At 35.1% G+C, this 19,412-nt stretch overlaps 1 protein-coding gene across 1 annotated transcript; it reads left to right on the top strand.

Moving 5' to 3' along the window:
- The first annotated feature begins 9,527 nt into the window (after window positions 1–9,527).
- Window positions 9,528–14,212, top strand: LOC111810740 (scarecrow-like protein 22). The gene is made up of 2 exons (XM_023697509.2): window positions 9,528–12,237; window positions 13,933–14,212. The coding sequence occupies exon 1, from the start codon at window positions 10,021–10,023 to the stop codon at window positions 12,196–12,198; it is 2,178 nt and encodes a 725-aa protein (XP_023553277.2). The 5' UTR covers window positions 9,528–10,020; the 3' UTR covers window positions 12,199–12,237; window positions 13,933–14,212.
- The last annotated feature ends 5,200 nt before the right edge of the window (window positions 14,213–19,412 follow it).

Raw genomic sequence — 19,412 nt, 5'->3', positions numbered from 1 at the left:
CTATATTACAAAAACTATGTAAATCATTTTTATGGGCCATTTGGGCCTTACAAAACCTTCTTATCACATATTAACCAAATAAATGATTTTTTTTTTTTTTTTTTTTTTTTTTTCCTTTTGAAACTTAAATCATTTGGGTTTGAAGTATATACAATTTATTGTTTAACCCTTGATTTTCTTTATTGATACATATCCATTTTTAATTGAATTTATTGAAATAATACAAACCGTTTGATCGGTTTAATTTTGTGGCTAGTTATAAATATGAACTTGTAAACGAGACTGTTCATATGGGTACAGGTTCTTCTAGTCCCGTTGGATATTTTTAAGTTGAGTTCAGACGTTCTGGTATGTAGATTAAGAATTACTTTAACTCGTTGATTTTGTGGCTCGATCAAAATTTAGTCAATAAAAATGAAAGTTTACGATCAGGGTTGACTTACTAAACTAAATACCCGAGTAAAAAAATTGTTTGGACCAGTTTTGTAATATTATTATCGATCAATCAAATGGGACTAATACCTTTTTTCTTCCTTAGGATGAGTTGAAAGCATATTCTATACATTTTGATAGAAATATTTCTAAATTTGAACATACATATGAAGGAATATGAAAAGAATTTTGCTCAAATAATTTTTTTTTAGCTTAATAAGGCAGACCATTGTTGTCTTTTCAAACCTAATTGGGCTCCAAATTTGTTGTCTTTTCTCAACTTTATTTTTAAGGTAACAACTTTTGTCCCATACAAAACCAACCGACCAACCATCGTGTCCCGAGTGTTCATATAATCTGATAACTTTTTTAATCTACACTATCGAGCTCAAACCATAAAGTTGGGTTGAGTTACATTTTTTCTGTGTTTGAATTGGATTGAATTTTAGAAAACTTAAAATTTGGGTCGATCGTAGGTTACCATTCTTTTCCGTAACCCGACCAACTTGAAAATAGGTTACAAGTCAGCTCAACACTACCCTACTTTTAAGATTATTACGGATATTAAGAATAGTTAATGTTTATAACTGATGTTAATGATGCATTCTGACTTGTGAATAATATGATATTTGAATTTTATGAGATTTTAGTTATTATTAATGTAACATGTATGGTTGATAAGTATGATTTTTTAAATAATTAAAAAAATAACCCGACACTCCAAACCAATCATGAAGGTTGGGTTGTGAACTTTATTCGGGTGGCTTAAGTCACCAACCCAACTAACCTGAAATTGTGGGTTGGGCCAAAAAAATTCTCTAACCCAATGCACGTACACTCTTACTCTCACAAACCCTAAATTAAAATTTTATATAGTTAGTGTTTATGTCTCAGTTTTACGAAAGTATTTATGAAAATATCGATTAAATATTATTATTGTCCGCTTTGATCCGTTACGTATTGTTGTCAGCCTCACGGTCTTAAAATGCGTAAGTTAGAGAGAGATTTTCACACTCTTATAAGGTATGCTTCATTCCCCTATCCAACTGATATGGGATCTCACAATCTACCCCCTCAGGGGCCCAGCGTCCTAGCTAGTACTCGTTCCCTTCTTCAATTGGTGTGGGATCCCACAATCCACCTTTAGGACCCAATACCCTCGTTGGCACATTGTAACGGCCCAGATCCACCGCGAGCAAATATTGTCCTCTTTGGGTTTTCCCTCTCGAGCTTCTCCTCTCTAAATGATATGGGATCTCATAGTCCACCCCCCTTAGGGGCCCAGTGTCCGTGCTGGTACTCGTTCACTTCTTCAATCGGTGTGGGATCTCACAATCTACCCCCTTTAGGGCCCAATGCCCTCGTTGGCACATTGTCTCAGGTTCATCCTCTTTTGGGTCAGCGTCCTCGTTAGCACACCGCCCAATGTCTAACTACACTTTTATAATCATCGGTGACGATAGTTAAAATTTGTTTTATCTAGAAATTGGATAACACAAAAAAGAAAAGAGTGATTGTTTGGATAAAATCAAACAGTCAGCCTAGATTTGAAACATGATCCTTAATGCTTGTCATGTCTCATCTATTCACCCCTTCTCATGCCCAACCATTTACTCCATATTCATGTAATTCTCTTCTTATATTATCGTCTTGTGTAAGTTAGGTATTCACGGCATTCTCTCATTTATACTCGAGTCCACGAGAGGTACATGAATGAACTAAGACTGTATCAAAATGAGAACAGTCCTAAGAATAGGATGACTAAGAAAGACTTAAAAGAAACGAAAGTCGTGTTTTGCTTGGAGCTATGCTATGTTGGGTGACCTCTTAAAAAATTTTACAAGATGCATGTGAGTGCGATCAAAACATATTAAAAAGACTCGTGTTAATCTGTGAGGATAGTTTTCCCTTTTAGAATCGAGAAGTAAGTAACATGACTATGTCAGGGCATGTAGGGGAATGTTGGGGCACACAAGTATCGAATCTAGATTCTAAATGCTAGTTCGAATCTTGGGCATGGATCGTTACTAATGGTATCAAAGGTAGGTTTTAATCCTGGGACCTGTGAGTTATGGGCCCACGAAAATGTTTTGACGATTTGAAATATCTATAGTATGTTAAACTCATTTTTTAAATCTTATTTATAAGTAAAATCATTATAGTTTTGAATTTTCCATGAAAGGAAATTTGTGATTATGATCGTATTTGAGTCTTGCAGAGTAACCCTTAGGTTTTCGGGGCATTGGATTTTCATTAATGTTTGCGTTACTCAAGCCGACATTCTCGCTTCAGCTTCGTCCACCACTGCTCGTGCGGGTGCTTCCCTCTAAGGCGGAACACTCCCCTACCGATGCATTTTTACATCCTACAACTTCAACAGATCGCTTAGCACTGTTCATCTTCGGCGCAAGAGCGCTCCATCAGTGAGCTAGAGTTTACCCACAAGGTAGAATCTCGCACCCATGTGGAGCTATGGCCAATGTGCTCTAAGCTTAAGTTAAAATTTAGTCAAAGATATATCGAACTGAACACAGAAAAATTGCATACCATACCTTTGAAGGTGGGGGCGTTCTTATACTTATATTAACCCCACCAGACACCCCTTTGGGACCAAGGTGGGGGACTTTGTGATGACAGTGGGGGCACCCTTGAGACAGGTCTATAGACTTATGGCCTCATTACGCCTTTTGTGTAACAAAGATTGTCTTTAGCTCCGCTATCACAATTTAGTACGAGGCTTTTCGGGCGATTATCCCGGGAATAAAGATAAAAAAAAAAAAAAAAAAAAAAAAGTTTTCATATTTTGTGTCACAAAAAAGTGTTTTGCATTAACGAAAGCTAAATTAATAAAAACGTTCCTAAATTTTGTATTTTGTCTTAAAAAAAATGTTTTTTTAAAAAAGTTTTAAGGTATTTTTGAAGTTTTAAAACTTTTCATAGGGAGGGACGTGGCAAAGAGTTCGACTTGCTACAAAATACCATGATGAGTTTGTTTGATGGATTAACTAACGAATTCAGAACAACGATTGATGTCGTCCAAGAAAAGATGGCCGACATGAACACCCGAATTGGGGTGACCATGAAAGTCGTGGATAACTTAACGGCTGGGCAAACTCATACCAGATCCAACAAACTAAAGTTTACAGACCCTAGACCCTTCAAAGGGAACCAAGACGCCAAAGAATTGGAGAACTTCATCTTTCAAATACTAAGTGTATTATGAAAATTTAAAAGTTTAAGTGTAAAAGTCCAAACCCACCGCTGGCAAATATTGTCTACTTTAGCCCGTTACGTATCGTCGTCAGTCTCACAATTTTTTTTTTTTTTTTTTAAAAAAGAGCTTTCCCCACTCCTATAAGGAATGTTTGTTCCCCCCACCCCTTACGGGCTAGCGCCTCCCTGTCACACTGCCCAGTGTTTAACCTTATACCATTTGTAACAGCTCAAACCCACCGTTAGCATATATATTGTTTATTTTAGCTCGTTACGTATCGTCGTCAACCTCACAATTTTAAAACGCATCTACTAAGAAGAGATTTTCACACCTTTATAACGAATGTTTCGTTCTCTTCTCTTCTTTATTTGACACGAGATTTCACATCAAGTATATTTTTAAATAAAATTAATGATAAATGTATTTTTAAAATTTTCTATTAATTTATTATAAATGGGTAAATACTTTAAATATTTTACGTTTCTTTTTTAAATTTAAACATTTGACCTTAACCCGATAGACATTTGACTTTACCCGAATAGATGTTGTGAGAATTTAATTATATTCTTCAGTTTCAAAACGGATTTCTTTCATCCACAGTAAAGTTTCTTTCCGCCAGAATTTCTGTGAAAATTTGACTTTACCCAAATTCCATTTTTGTGAAAATTTCATTATTTTCGTTACAAATCTCTTGAATTGGGCTTGAAAAATAAATACCCAAATGATTAAAAGCCGTCTAGACTCCAAAAAAATCATGAAGCTAACGGTGATACGTAACAGGCTAAAGTGACAATATCTACTAGAGGTGGACTTGGACTATTTTAAAAATCAAGTGGCTGTAGTTTAGTGGTGAGAATTCCCGGTTGTATGGAGAATAATTATTTTAAATTGGTAGGTTAAGGTTAAAATAAAAAGGGGAAGATTTCGAGATAAACTTCAAATTTTATCATTTTCTCTTCCTCTAGATCTATGTCCTATTAAACAATAGGGTTAGCTGCCCTAAAAGTTACGATCCTATGCCCTCCAAGCTTTCCCACTTAAATTCTCGTCAAGTTTAAACATCAAACATTTTTAGGTCACAATACATCATTAACATCGGTTACAAACGTTAAATATTATTATTCTTACTAAAGTTGAGTTGGGTTGGATTGTAACCCTATTTTCAGGTTCGTGGAGTAAAAAATGTCAACTCGCAAATATGAGTTTAGTTTCAGGTACACGGTCAAACTTTGAAAATGAGTTTTTTTCAAAATAACTCTTTAACCCTCGAGAAGTGGATTGTGAAATCTCACATCAGTTGGAGAAGGGAACAAAACATTCCTTATATGGGTGTGGAAACCTCTCCCTAGTAGACGCATTTTAGAACCGTAAGGCTGACAACAATACGTAACGAGCCAAAACGGATAATATCTGCTAGCAGTGGGCTTGAGCCATTACGATACTTCATTCTCACTCTAGGAGGTCACCAAACATAGAACTGCTATAAGTTCATGTATTTTGTTATTATAAATACTAATTTTCGATTATTTTAAGTAATTTTTAGCCATCATATCCTTAAGACTATCACCACAAACCAACAAGAGTCATTCCGACATGGTTTGTTCTCACTCATATACATCCGAGGAAAACTCATAATAGGTCACCCAACGTTTTTTCCTCGCTCATATACATCTCAGGAAAATTCCTAAGAGGTCACCCAACATAGAATTGCTTCAAGTAAAACATGCATAATCGTTGAGTTTCTATGATTAAGCCATCGAAAAGAAATGTACATCTTGTCGGTATAGGTAGTAACTTTCATTTCTTTTATACATTTCTTAGTCATCTTATCCTTAGAATCGCTGTCATTCAAATGTATTTTCGTTCATATATGTACCTCTCATTTATTCAGATATCACAATTAAACTAAACTCAAGTTGATTTAAGACCTTACTCCTATTTGTCCTCTCCCAAGGTTGAACTTACCTCGTGCATGTGCAAACCACTGGATCCTAGCCAAATTAAAAAAAAAAGAAAAAAAAATTAATATTTATATTAAAATATTATTTCCGTCTCTTTACTTTTAAATATTGAGTAAATTTTAAAGGTAATCTAATTTTTTTTATAAAAATGATTATTATTATTTAAATAAAAATGAACTTAAATGGGTAAATTTAGATTTATTGAGAATATACAAATTAAAATATATGAATAAAAAAATAGTATTTAAATCTACATTTTATAATAATTATTTATTGACCAAAAACTAAAATCACATCACTTGTAAAAGTGGATTACTTTCGTTAAAAGCAAAGAATTTCCCTTAATTGGATAAAATATATATTTTTGGACAGTACGATGAGAATATTTTTCAGATGTATGAAAGCGAGGACAAAATATACTGAAAAGACTCGTATTAGTTTGTGGAGATATTATTCACTCTTAAAAAACAAAGAGTTTATAACGTGAATGTGTCATAGGGAGACAGGAGAATATACGGATATGTACTCAAAATTAGAATTAAAATATTAAAATAGCGTTTCAAAAATATTTTTAATTTTAAAAATTTTGATTAATATCTTTTAATTAAAAAAAAAATTAAAAAGTACACTTAGAGTTAGTATTGTATTTAAAAAAATACCATAAAATTAAATAAAATAAAAAAAAAACATTAACCCTCTTTATTTTTTTTAAAAAATTATTATTGTTAATATATGGATAAAAACTACCTATCATCGACATCTTATAATTATCTCCAAACTTTTTAATGTTACTTTTACAACTTTATGAGTATTTTTTAAACGTGATATTAATGTGTATTTGTTTAATTTTTTTAAAAAAATTTAAAGATATTTTTTAAGTTTTTAAAAAAGTCTTAAAGAGTATTAATGAAACTTTGAAAATTTAATAATGTTTTTTAAATACTTTTGAAATAAAATATTTTTTATTTTTTTTCGAAATATATTTTTAATTTTTTTTTAATTTAAAAATATATTTTTTTAAGTTTTAAAAATTATATATATATATATATATATTTTAAAGATAAGGTGCAAACATTAAATTATTTTTATTAATTTAACCTAAATATTAAAAAAAATGAGGAAAAGAAAAAGTACTTTTTACAACATTTTAATAATTACTCTCTTTTCCAATTTTCAGTACGGTAAATAAATAAATATATATATATATTATTATTATTATTATTATTATATATTATTATATATACAACAAAAATGATCATCCCATCATACGAGACCTATATAGCATTGCCCTTGCCGCCATTTTTAAAAAAGGACTCAAAAATAAAAATAAAATAAAAATTAGATATTATTTTGTTTTATTGTTTTTCATTTTCGGATAGTGGTCGGGACATCCGAATGAAATTTATAATTCAATCTTTTATTTTTGGATTGGGTTTAGTTGTCGGGTTATTATTTTATTAATTAAAAAAATCATATTTATTCTAATACAGGTAATATTAATAACTAAAATTTCATAAAACTTAAATATTAAATATTCACAAGTTACCATTTCGATTATAATCTTATATATTTTTAATCTATATAATAATATTAAAAACAAAATAGAGTAGAGATGAATTATAACCCAATTTTTTTATATCGGTCTAACATTTTCATTAAAAAAAAATAAAAATAAAAATAAAAATAAAAATAAAAAGGGAAAAACGAAGGTAGAATTGGAACCACTCGCAGTTAGCAGGCACGTGAAAGTCACGCAGGAAACTATTGAGAAACAGTACCAAATTTACGAGTGGGGCCCATTGGTGTGGAGATTTTTGAAGTGACCCCTTATTGGTGTGTCGTTTTCAATCGCCTTGAGGAGCGTCGTACTCCCACCTCAAGTCCTTGTCTTTTCTTTATTCATTCAATTTTTTACATATTATTTTAAATCATCCTCACCTTTATTTATTTATTTTAATTTTTTTTTGTTGGGTTAATCACTTTGTCAGATCTCCGATCAATTGGAGAGAGAAACGAATATTTCTTATATGGGTATGGAAACATCTCTCTAATAAACGCGTGTTAAAATCGTGAAGCTAATGACGATAGATACATAACAAGTTAAAGCAGATAATATCTGCTAGCGATGAACTTGGTATGAGTGATAATACTTAAACAATGATTGCAAAGTTATAAGTAGTAATACTTTAGTTCATGTAAGTAAATTTAAACGTTAAATTGATTTTGAGCGTCTAAAATATGTTTTCGATTAATTTCAACTATTTTAATCTCAATGGTGTCAACGGTGCAACCTATGGTACCTCCAAGGCAGGTTAAACGCTCGTATTTCTAGAGTGAAACAATTCCACTTATCACGCCTCTCTTTTATTGTCGCTCGTATTCACAAACATGTCTGTTTCACCGAGCCTCTCTCCGAGAAATCAATGTTTCGACACATGATTTTAGACAAGCTTCATCCCCTTTCGGGAAGAACCCACTTCGAAGAGCGAGGTGTGGTTACTATCCTACAACATGACCACATTACCTATTTATGACGGGATATAAAAAATAATTTAAAATAATTTAAGAATATGAGAAAATTATATATTCATGGAAACAAAAACAATTTTTTTTTAAATCACATGATTAAAATAAATTATTTTATTAATGGATATTGCTTGCGTGTAAATAACAATTAATATCAATAAATAAAGAAAATAATATAACAAGATATTCCTTTTGTCTTTCTTAGGAACATTATTGAAAATTTTAATTATATTTTCTTTATGAAAAATTTAAAGAAAATCATAATTTTATAATTTTCACATTATTATAAAACATATTTAGAATTAAAATTCAAAAGATTTTAATTTATTTTATTTTTCTTTAATTAAAGAAGCTTTGGTTGACCAACGAAGAAAATATTTCCCCTGCCCTTGAACGGTAGGAGAATTTTTATAATTCTTTTAGATAGCGATTGCATCTATAATGAATCAATAGGTCAACAGTAAGACGACAACGTAACCAAGGCTAAGGAGAGGAACTCCACCAATAGAAACCCTTTCATCAGCCAATAAGTCACGAGCGGAAATCGTAATCAAGGAGCTATCATAAGAATCCCTAAAACATCGTCCCGAGTAAAGGTCTAATGTCTTATCCATTATGTTTGAACAAACTCATCACTCTAAACTTTATTTTAGCTCAACACTTCCAATGTCTTATCCATTATGTTTAAACAAACACATTAGTCTAAACTTTCTTTTAGCTCAACAGCTCCCATTTCTTATCCATTATGTTTGAACAAACAGATCACTCTAAATTTTCTTTTAGCTCGACAGTTCCCATGTCATATCCATTATGTTTGAACAAACACATCACTCTTAACTTTCTTTTAGCTCGATTGTTTCCATGCTTTATCCATTGTGTTTGAACAAACACATCACTCCAAACTTTCTCATAGCTTGACAGATCTGTTGTCTTATCCATTACGTTTAAACAAACACATCACTCTAAACTTTCTTTTACCTCGACAGTTCAGGTGTCTTATCCATTATGTTTGAATAAACACATCACTCTAAACTTTCTTTTACCTCGACAGTTCTCATGTCTTATCCATTATGTTTAAACAAACACATCACTCTGAACTTTCTTTTACCTCAACAGTTTTGATGTCTTATCCATTAGGTTCAAACAAACACATCACTCCAAACTTTCTTTTAGCTCGAACAATTTGAAAAACGACAGATTAAACGATGGAGTTATAGAATTTTGGGTTGTTGTAAGGTTGGAAGAAGGAAATGAGAAGGGCCTTGTTGCTGATGTGTTTGAGCTGCCTGGTTTTGGGCTTTCTGAAATTAGGGAGGGAAAGAGAAGAGTATCCGAGTACAAACTAGAATGGAGGCAAGTAAATAAACAAAAAGGGCCAAAAACAAAACCATTTTAACCCAAAGAACAAAGAAATTAAAAGAAGAAGAAGAAGAAGAAGAAAGAGAAAAAGTAAGAGAAATGAAGAGAGAGAGAGTGGAGGAGAAGGAGGCGTACGCTTTATTGCCTTTTTTATGATGTACGCATCCATGGCAGAACAGAGAAGCCCACAGACCTCTGCTACAACACAAGCCTAGAACAACAGCAACAACAAACAAAACATCAATCTCTCAAGCGATAACAAGAAGAGCAACAACAAACACAGAGCAGCTATGGAAATGGAAGGTAGAAGGAAGAGGGGGTTGAGATGGAGGAAGAAGAGGAATTTCAAGAACAATCTCTGAAATGGGTTTTTGATAATGGGATTTTGGGATTCAATGGCATGCAAAGAAAAATGGTGGGTTTCAGATTAAACCCACAAATTTGTAGTTCTTCTCTTGTTTTCAAACCCTTTGGAGTGTTATTGTTCTTGATTTCTTCTTTGGCGGCTTTGTTCTTGCTTCTCTGGGTATGAGGGGGATTTCCTTTCATTTTCAGGGGAAGGGGGACTTGGAAATTTCAGCCGCGTTATCTTCTTCTCCGATTTGCTCTGGTTTTGCAGAAAAGTGGGTTAAGAAAGGGGAAGAACACCAAGAACTCGAAGAACAACAACAAGGGTTTTCTTATTTTCTTTTACCCAACAACGAACCCACTTCCGTTCTTCATATGAGAAGCCCCAGTCCTCCCACATCGGTTTCCACTCTCTCTTCTTCCTTTGGCGGTGGCGGTGGCGGTGGCGGTGGTTGTGTTCCTTCACTTCCTCCGGAGACCCCTTCTGTTGAGCCGCTCGCCGGAGCTGGTGTTGGGAACGCCATTTTTTCTAGTGGATTGGAAGATTTGGAGAGTATGTGGTCGGAAACTGCCGGCCCTGAACAGTCGTTTCTCCGATGGATCGCCGGGGATGTTGAAGATTCCACTATGGGGAGTAAAAACCCCTTTGATTTGGATGGCAATGCCGGTATCGGAATTGTCGAACAGGGTTCTGAATTCGGCGGCGGAGCTGGTAATGTTCTTGCTAACATTAATCCTAATTTATCGTTTCCTGTTCCTGCTTGTGGGGGGGCTAATTACAAGAGTTCTAGTTTGGGGATGAACAATCGCCATGGGAATTTGAATCTTCAGAGCCCTATCTTTAATGGGTCTCTTGAAAATCTTGTTGTTCCTGTTTCTGGTTTGATTCAGCCATTTGAGCGCCCTGATGAGAAGCCCCAGAGTTTGAATGCTGCTCAGGTTTTGTTGAACCAGCATCAGCACCCTCAGAATCCTAGCTTCTTTGTGCCATTGATGTTTGGTCAACAAGAACAGCAGCTCCAGCCTCAGCTGAAGAGGCACAATTCGAGCGGAGCACTCGACGCGAACCCGAACGGGTCGATACCGATACCGAATGAGATTTTGATGAGGAATCATCAGGTGCAGGTGTTGCAGCAGCAGCAGCTTGGTTATGCACCTGGTTTGCAGTGTCTTCCTCAGCAGAAGGCAATGTCTCCGAAGCCGAAAGTTGTAGGGCTTGGCGACGAAATGGTTTATAACAATCCCCCACAGCAACAGCAACATGCTTTGCTCGACCAGCTCTACAAGGCGGCGGAGCTGATCGGGACTGGGAACTTCTCACACGCGCAAGGGATATTGGCGCGGCTCAATCACCAGCTCTCACCTGTTGGAAAGCCCCTTCAAAGGGCTGCTTTCTACTTCAAGGAGGCTCTTCAATTGCTCCTCCTTATGAACAACCCGGTTAATCCTCCTCCACCTCGCTGCCCGACACCGTTCGATGTGATCTTTAAGATGGGTGCTTACAAGGTGTTTTCCGAAATCTCCCCACTTGTTCAGTTTGTGAATTTCACCTGCAATCAGGCACTGCTCGAGGCTCTCGATGACGTTGGTCGAATTCACATTGTAGATTTCGATATTGGTTTTGGAGCACAATGGGCTTCTTTTATGCAGGAACTGTCCTTGAGGAACCAGGGTGCATCACTCAAAATCACTGCTTTTGCCTCTCCCTCGACTCATCATCCGATTGAACTCGGGCTTATGCGCGAAAATCTCACTCAATTTGCTAATGACATTGGGATAAGTTTCGAGTTCGAAATGATCAACTTCGATTCCTTGAACCAGAACTCCTTTTCGTTGCCATTTTCTCGAGCAAACGAAAACGAGGCTATTGCAGTAAACTTCCCTCTATGTTCGACATCGAATCAACCAGCATTGCTTCCATCTCTCCTCCGTTTCATCAAACAACTCTCACCGAAACTCGTGGTTTCACTCGACCGAGGGTGCGATCGAAGTGACCTCCCATTTCCTCAGCATATGCTTCAGGCACTTCAGTCCTACATTAACCTCCTGGAATCTCTGGATGCTATTAATATGAACTTGGACGCTGTGAACAAGATCGAGAGGTTTCTTTTGCAACCGAGAATTGAAAGCACTGTTCTGGGGCGTCTTCGAGCGCCTGAAAGAATGCCCCTTTGGAAAACACTCTTTGCCTCTGCTGGCTTTACACCAGTAAACTTCAGCAACTTCACTGAAACTCAAGCAGAATGTGTAGCAAAGAGAACTTCTGTGAGGGGATTTCACGTCGAGAAACGCCAGGCTTCCCTAGTTTTATGCTGGCAGCGTCGGGAGCTCATCTCCGCTTCGGCCTGGAGATGTTGAAAGCTCGGGTTCTTATCAACGACTCCTTTTATGCCAGAGGTTCAAATTTATCTACTCGTATAATTAATCATCAATAACATTGCACTGTTTTGTGGTATCTCTTAACTTTCATTACTTGTCATTCTTGCATCATTTTCTGCTCTTGATTCATAGGTCCAGACAGGCTAGCTTCCTTAGTGTATCTAAAAATCTAACTACAAGCATGTTAGTATATTATTTCTTCTGCAAAAACTGCCATTGTTGCTCTGGTTTCGTTTTCTTCATTTCGTGTTTTATTGTAATGAAATGCACATTTTCTGGTTATGTTGGCTGTTCTACTTGTTCGAGAGGAAGATAGAACCGAGTTTGAAAGAAGGGTATAAATAGTGAGTCGTGGTGGCAATATTTGTACTAGTAAGTGTTCCGTTTCACTCTGTTACGACTAGTTTAAGTGTTCCGTTTCACTCTGTTACGACTAGTTTTTGGAATTTGGCTAAGAATTCAACTTTTTCCTTAAGAAAGAGGAAAAGATTTGTCGTAACGGCTCAAGCCCACCGCTAGCAGATATTGTTCGATTTGGGCTTTCCCTTTCGATCTTCCTCTCAAGGTTTTTAAAACGCGTCTACTAAGGATAGGTTTCCACACCCTTATAAAGAATGTTTCATTCTCCTCTCCAACCGATGTGGGATCTCACAATTGTAAAGAACTTGTGAGAAACCGGCACTAAATGGCTACCGAACCGAACCTTAGTGGTGTGCACTGTCTGTTTCTCTTTAGCTCTTTGATGATGTAAAGGTGTATTTAGAACTCAGCTGGATATCAAAGCCATTAGAGTCTCAGAACATAGTGATTTTATACTTTCATGCTTTCTCTTTTGGGATAACTTCCATACCAGAGGTCTCACTAACTTATGCTAAGCTCATAGCCCGCTCCCATTGACGAGTCTTTGCCCGTCCCATGTCTAGTTACGAGAGACAACGAACCACTTGGAGGCTCGAACCTAGGATCTTCAAGTGTATCTCCATACATCTCGAGCCCTTATCACCCTTATTATCTTGAGTTCTTGTAACACTTCTAGCCCACCATTAGCAGATATTGTCCTCTTTGGGCTTTCCCTTTCGGGTTTCCCCTCAAAGTTTTTAAAACGCGTATGCTAGGGAGAGGTTTCCACACCCTTATAAAAAAATGTTTCGATCTCACAGTTCTAGCTTAAACTTAGAATGTAGAATGTCGCACACAGGCCACTCCCTAACTGGTTGCTTAGTTTTAGTTCTCAGCCCTGATCTCGTCGCTACGAAGACAGAGAATCTGAGCGTTTTATTCACTAACCTTCATGTATCTTCTACCAAGAAGGATATTTCTTTGGATGCTCTGCATATCTTGTAGCTAGATTTTGCTAATAGTGTAGCGAGTTTTCGATGGACATGCGCAGACAGTCTCGACTGTCATATCAATGCGGTTGAGGGAATGAATCTTATACAAAACTCGAACCCGAATATTTTGCTGCTGTTTGGATCCAATTATCCTTATCATTATGCTCGGACAAGACCCGAAAAGCTGATAAAACTATAGTTCTTATGTTCGTTGATACGAGTGATTCATTCACATTGCTAATTAAGTATTACACTGCCATCACCTCCTGTCTTTGGTTCTTATAATTCAGTTTGAATGGCTTATAAATTACAATGATTCTCTCAAAATGCTTGTCTTTTTGCATATTGAATATCAAACTTGTGTGTATGGTTGTGGGAACAGGTACTGATGAAGAAGCCACATGGGTGAGTGAATTGTTTACTCATTTGTTCTTAGGTATGCCATTTTGGAGGCTTCCAAACATGGCCTAATTCTTAAAGCTTGAGGGGCAGTTCTTAGCAATGAGATTATATTATAATGAGTATCAATAAACAAACAAACAACTTTATTATTGAAGGGAACATGCTATGTTTGGACTGTCACAAAGATTAATTACTCGTATTGTAATACCGATTTGTTAGATTTCTATTCGGTAATTGTAATTTCTATCTGGGTTTGGTCTGGTTCGTAACGTTTTTGTTGTTATGGTTAATAGTTTGTAATACCCACGACAAGGATTAGACTGAAACAAACATAGTTCAGTGCGTAAGATATTGATTATCGTTTCATAGAACAGTTGAATTATTCATTGAACGATAGGTTACTATAAGTGATGAAGACTCACAAATTAAATAATGGAAGATGGGAATTGGCTGTAAGATTCACTCGTCGAGTATGACCTGCATTGGACTTTTTGCTAGGGATAATTTGATTGGGCAAATGAATATTGGCTCTCGAGTGTAATAGTGAAAGGGAGCTTGACTGTAAGATCCACTGGTCGAGCATGACCTACACTGGACTTTTTGCTAGGGATAATTTGATTGGTCAAACGGATATTGTCTCTCGAGTACAATAGCGAAAGGGAGCTTGACTGTAAAATCCACTGGTCGAGCATGACCAGCACTGGACTTTTTGCTAGGGAAATTTGATTGGTCAAATGGATATTGGCTCTCGAATGTAATAGTGAAAGGGAGCTTGGCTGTAAGATCCACTGGTCGAGCATGACCTGCACCGAGCTTTTTGTTAGATAAAATTCGATCAGCCATACAAAAATTGGCTCTCGAGTGCAATGGCAGAAGGGTAAGATCCATTTGTCAAGCATGACCTGCACTGAGTGAGTTTTTTGTTATATTAAATTGGCTCTCAAGTGCAATGGCAGAAGGCAGAGCAAGATCCACTCGTCAAGCATGACCTACATAGACTTTTTGTTAGATATAATTTGATCGGCCATACGTGAATTGACTCCCGAGTGCATTGACAGAAGGAAGCTTGACTACAAGATCCACTCGTCGAGCGTGACCTGCACCACCGGACTAGTTTTTGCATTTTTATTATTATTTTGTTGGGTGAATTATAAAAAAGGTGTGTGAGACAATAATTGTGTGGGAGAAATGTGGATGATGTGTAGAAGAGGTATGATATGATCAAAATTATTGGAATTGGATACAAATCTGACACCCAAAATGAATGGCTGTGATTTGTTTTGATTATTTATTTATTTATTTATTTATTTATTATATATAAATTATATATATTTATGATGGCATGAAAAGTACATAGATCTGCACAATAGAGTTGCTTTCATGAACCATTTATTTATTATTTTTTTTTTTATATATCTTTTTTGGGATTTTATAATTTTCAAATTATTATTACTTTTTTTCACCTTTTTCTAATATATTCTTAGGGCACAAATCAAAATCTATATATATAATTTATAGGATAGGTAAAGTAGGAAAATGTCGGGAGGGGCCACGAGGTATCGAATATAAATTCCAATTCTTTGTCTAAATTTTCGATGTGGGTCGTTAGAGCTATTTTTCAATTGATATTAAATTTAAACGTTCGAGCATGATTAAGTAGGTATGACATAAGTTAACATGGTAAACTTCAAACATTATATATTTTGGAGCGTAAAGTCTCAACGACTTAGCTTGAAGAACTGTAGCTAAAATCTCGTGCAGACTTAATCAGATTAAATTGTGGGAGGAGTCGCGAAAAATGTTTCGGGTTTTGGAGTTAGAGCGAGGAGGGAAAAATCCAATTAAAAAATATGAATGTCATTATCACATTAAAAAATGGAAGATGATCTTTAGAAGGGTGTAGAGATATGGGAGGCATTTATTGTGGTGTTGGGTGGGTTTGTGGTCCTCTTCCCCACCCATCCATTTCTAAGCATAAGCTCTTGGCTTATTTCAAAAAGAGAAACCAATAAATAAATAAAGTTTAAAACTTTTCCCGGTTCTGTCACGACCCAAGCTCAGGATTCAAAACGATCCCTTACGACATGGTTGCATAATTTCATTCAGTCACCCATCATAGAATTGCTCCAAGTAAAACACGTTTAATTTTTGAAGTTCCTGAGATTGAGTCACTGGATAGGAAAGTTTTAGGACCGCTCTTATTTAGATATGGTATTGGTTCATTCATGTATCCCTCATTTACTCGTATGCCATATTTTCTTACCTTTACGTCTTTTTAATTGTGTCGTTATTTGTCATTCGCAGTAATTTCACTATCTATTTAATTATATCAAATAATGTTAATTCTAGTCGGATCAAATTGGGCCCTAATAGATATAATGAACTGGAGATTAATTAGGCCCAAAATCTAGAGTTAGGCCCAAAGCCCAATTCTAAAGGTAAGTTTCAAAATGAATGAAGCCCAATTCAAATAGTTGGGCCCAAAGTCCAAATTCAAAAATAAAGAATTTCAATCCCAAAAAGATAATTAGGCCCAAATTCTATATCCAAAAGAGTTAGGCCCAAAGCCCAATTCTAAAAGGTAAGCTTCAAAATGAATGAAGCCCAATTCAAATAGTTGGGCCCAAAGTCCAAATTCAAAAATAGAATTTTAATCCAAAAACATTTATAAGGATAATAAGGCCCAAATTCTAGATCCAAAAGAGTTAGGCCCAAATCCCAATTCTAAAGGGTAAGTTTCAAATGAATGAAGCCCAATTCAAATGGTTAGGCCCAAAGCCCAATTCTAAGGTAAGTTTCAAAATGAATGAAGCCCAATTTGGGCCCATAGTCCAAATTCAAATGTGGAGAATTTTAATCCCAAAAAACATTTATAAGGATTTAGAAAATTGAAAATCCAAAGATATTGAAAAGGGTCGGGTTGTTTGTTCATTTATTTAAAAATTAATATTTTTATAGTAAGAAAAAATATATTTATTAAAATTAAAAATTCGAGCGAGTTCGATTCAACCTAATCTAGTTTTAGAAGAACCCATGAACTACCTCAATCTATAAAATCTTCATTTATTTCAATCTAACCCAACCCAAATAAATTTATTATTCAACATAAACTGAATGAGTTAAATTGGGTTAATCCGATTTTACGAGTGATCGAATTAGAATATAACATTACAGTAGATGTCATTGGAAGCTCTTTACTCGAGCTATGTAGCCTTAGAGAGTGCTTTGGACCACAACCAAGCAAGAACTCGACTGACTCTAACTCTCCTATTCCATTTGTTGTTTTTTTGTTGGATGATGAAAGTCCCATATCGGCTAATTTAGGGAATGATCATGGGTTTATAAACAAAGAGTACACTCTCCATTGACATAAGGCCTTTTGGGGAAAGCCCAAAGCAAAGCGATGGGAGCTTATGCTTAAAGTGGACAATATCATATCAAGAATTATTATTTACGAACATAAACATAACCCAATTGATATAAAATATATATCATCGACTAAAAGATCACATATTAAAAAAAAAAAAAAAACTTTAATGAATGGATGAATTAAAGTATGAAATTACCCATACTTCCATTTATTTATTTATTTTAATTTTAATAATTAATAATAATAGAGCCATGATAGGGAAGGGATGATAAGAACATGAAGTCACGATGCCATAACTTAAACATATATACCATACAATGTACTCGATTAAATTAATAAAAATACTCTTATAAATTTTATATTTTATCTTAAAAAGATTTTCACGGTTAGTTTTGGATGAAAACCGTTACTACTCTGTTTAAAAAATGCATTAAAAAATATCCTTAAAACTTTAAAAAATATATTAATACTATCGTTGTAATCCTGATACGAAACAACCAAAACATTGGTTGTTGAGGAAGGGAATTGTTCTTTGTTTAGAACGTTGATTAATTTATAATTGAAATTGAAAAAAAGAAAAAAAAAAAAAGAATTATTAAAACCCAAGTTGGAATATATTAAGAAAAAAGAGAGCATCAAATTTGTGAGAGAAAAATATTTTTCTACAAATGGGAAAAAATAAATTGACTAATTTCTTATATAATTTTTAATTTTTTCATTTAATTATCTTTAATATTGAATTGAATTTATTTTTAAAAATTTTTTTGACAAAAAATATATAGTTAATTTGTTATTTTATTAACCCATTTAAATATATGAAAATGTAAAAAAGAGATCGTTCAAGCCCACCAGTAATAAATATTGTCTGTTTTAGACCGTTTCGACCCATGTTCAGGATTCGAATTATGATTTGAACTCATGTCGAACTCATGTCCAAGATTCAGGTCATGATCCGGAACAAAAACAAGCTTAATTTTGGAGTTCCTATTCCTCAACCACCAAATAGGAAGGTGCATCTTGTTAGGATAGGTAATAACTTCATTCTATGGTGGCTTTGCTTTGGGCTTCCCAAAAGGCCTCATACCAATGAAGAGTGTATTCTTTGTTTATAAACCCATGATCATTCCCTAAATTAACCGTCGTGGGACTTTCATCATCCAACACCTCCCCTCGAACAAAGCACGCCTCCCCTTAATCGAGGCTCGACTCCTTTGGAGTCTTAGTCATTTTTTACTGCCTTCGAGGAGGCTCGACTCCTTTTTCTTTTTGGAGTCCTTTGTTCGAGATTCGAGGATTTGTCAATCTATTGGCACGATTAAGTTTAGGGCATGACTCTGATACCATGGTAGACGAACACGACTCTCCACAATGGTATGATATTGTGCATTTTGAACATAAGCTCTCAAGATAACTTGAAAATTCAAAAATTTATTCGACACAGTTGAAAAGTTAAAAAAATTATTAGACATTATTCAAAGTACAAGTAGAGGCATCAAAATAACTAAACATAAAACCAAAAGTTTACAAACTAAGCTTATAATTTACCAAAAACAAATCGACCTCACTCTGAGCAAGGATCAAAAGAATTGATCCAACGTTGATTCGAGTAGGAAGAAAGGAATTGAACCCAAATAAAGCCCGATACCAATTACCAATCCGATTACCGATTTATAGGATTGATCTTCTTCCTAGCAGCTAGCATCTCTGGGCGGACATGGGGACTCGAGTCAGGGCACAGCGTAACTAAGAGAGCCATTCCATTTAGGGCGAGCCCGTGTGGTTATGGGGGCGGGCACGAGCGCTCTCTCTCGCTATCGGTCTCGCTCTTGAACTCAACTGTAAACACTCAAAAAACTAAATGATCCTATCCTCTGTCTATTCTTAGGGATAAAAGTCTACCCTTCCCTTATTTTGAGGGAACCCGAACAAAAGATCTAAAGTCCGAATATATAATAATAAAAGACGGAGAGAATGTGAAAAGATTCATTGGAAAAGGTTTAATTAAAATAATCAAATATGCCAACCCTAAGATTAAATTAGGCCAAAAAATGATGAATTGGTCTATTTAATAAGCCGCCTAAGAAGTTAGA

The sequence above is a fragment of the Cucurbita pepo genome, chromosome 14 (genome assembly GCF_057944985.1).
Source record: "Cucurbita pepo subsp. pepo isolate OVF chromosome 14, ASM5794498v1, whole genome shotgun sequence".
NCBI classification, from domain to species: domain Eukaryota; kingdom Viridiplantae; phylum Streptophyta; class Magnoliopsida; order Cucurbitales; family Cucurbitaceae; genus Cucurbita; species Cucurbita pepo.
Note: the sequence above shows the minus strand (reverse complement) of the source record. Positions and strands in the feature narration are given on the sequence as shown.

Excerpts from the sequence above, each read along its gene's own strand:
- LOC111810740 (XM_023697509.2), top strand. The coding sequence starts at position 10,021 with ATGAGGGGGATTTCCTTTCATTTTCAGGGGAAGGGGGACTTGGAAATT.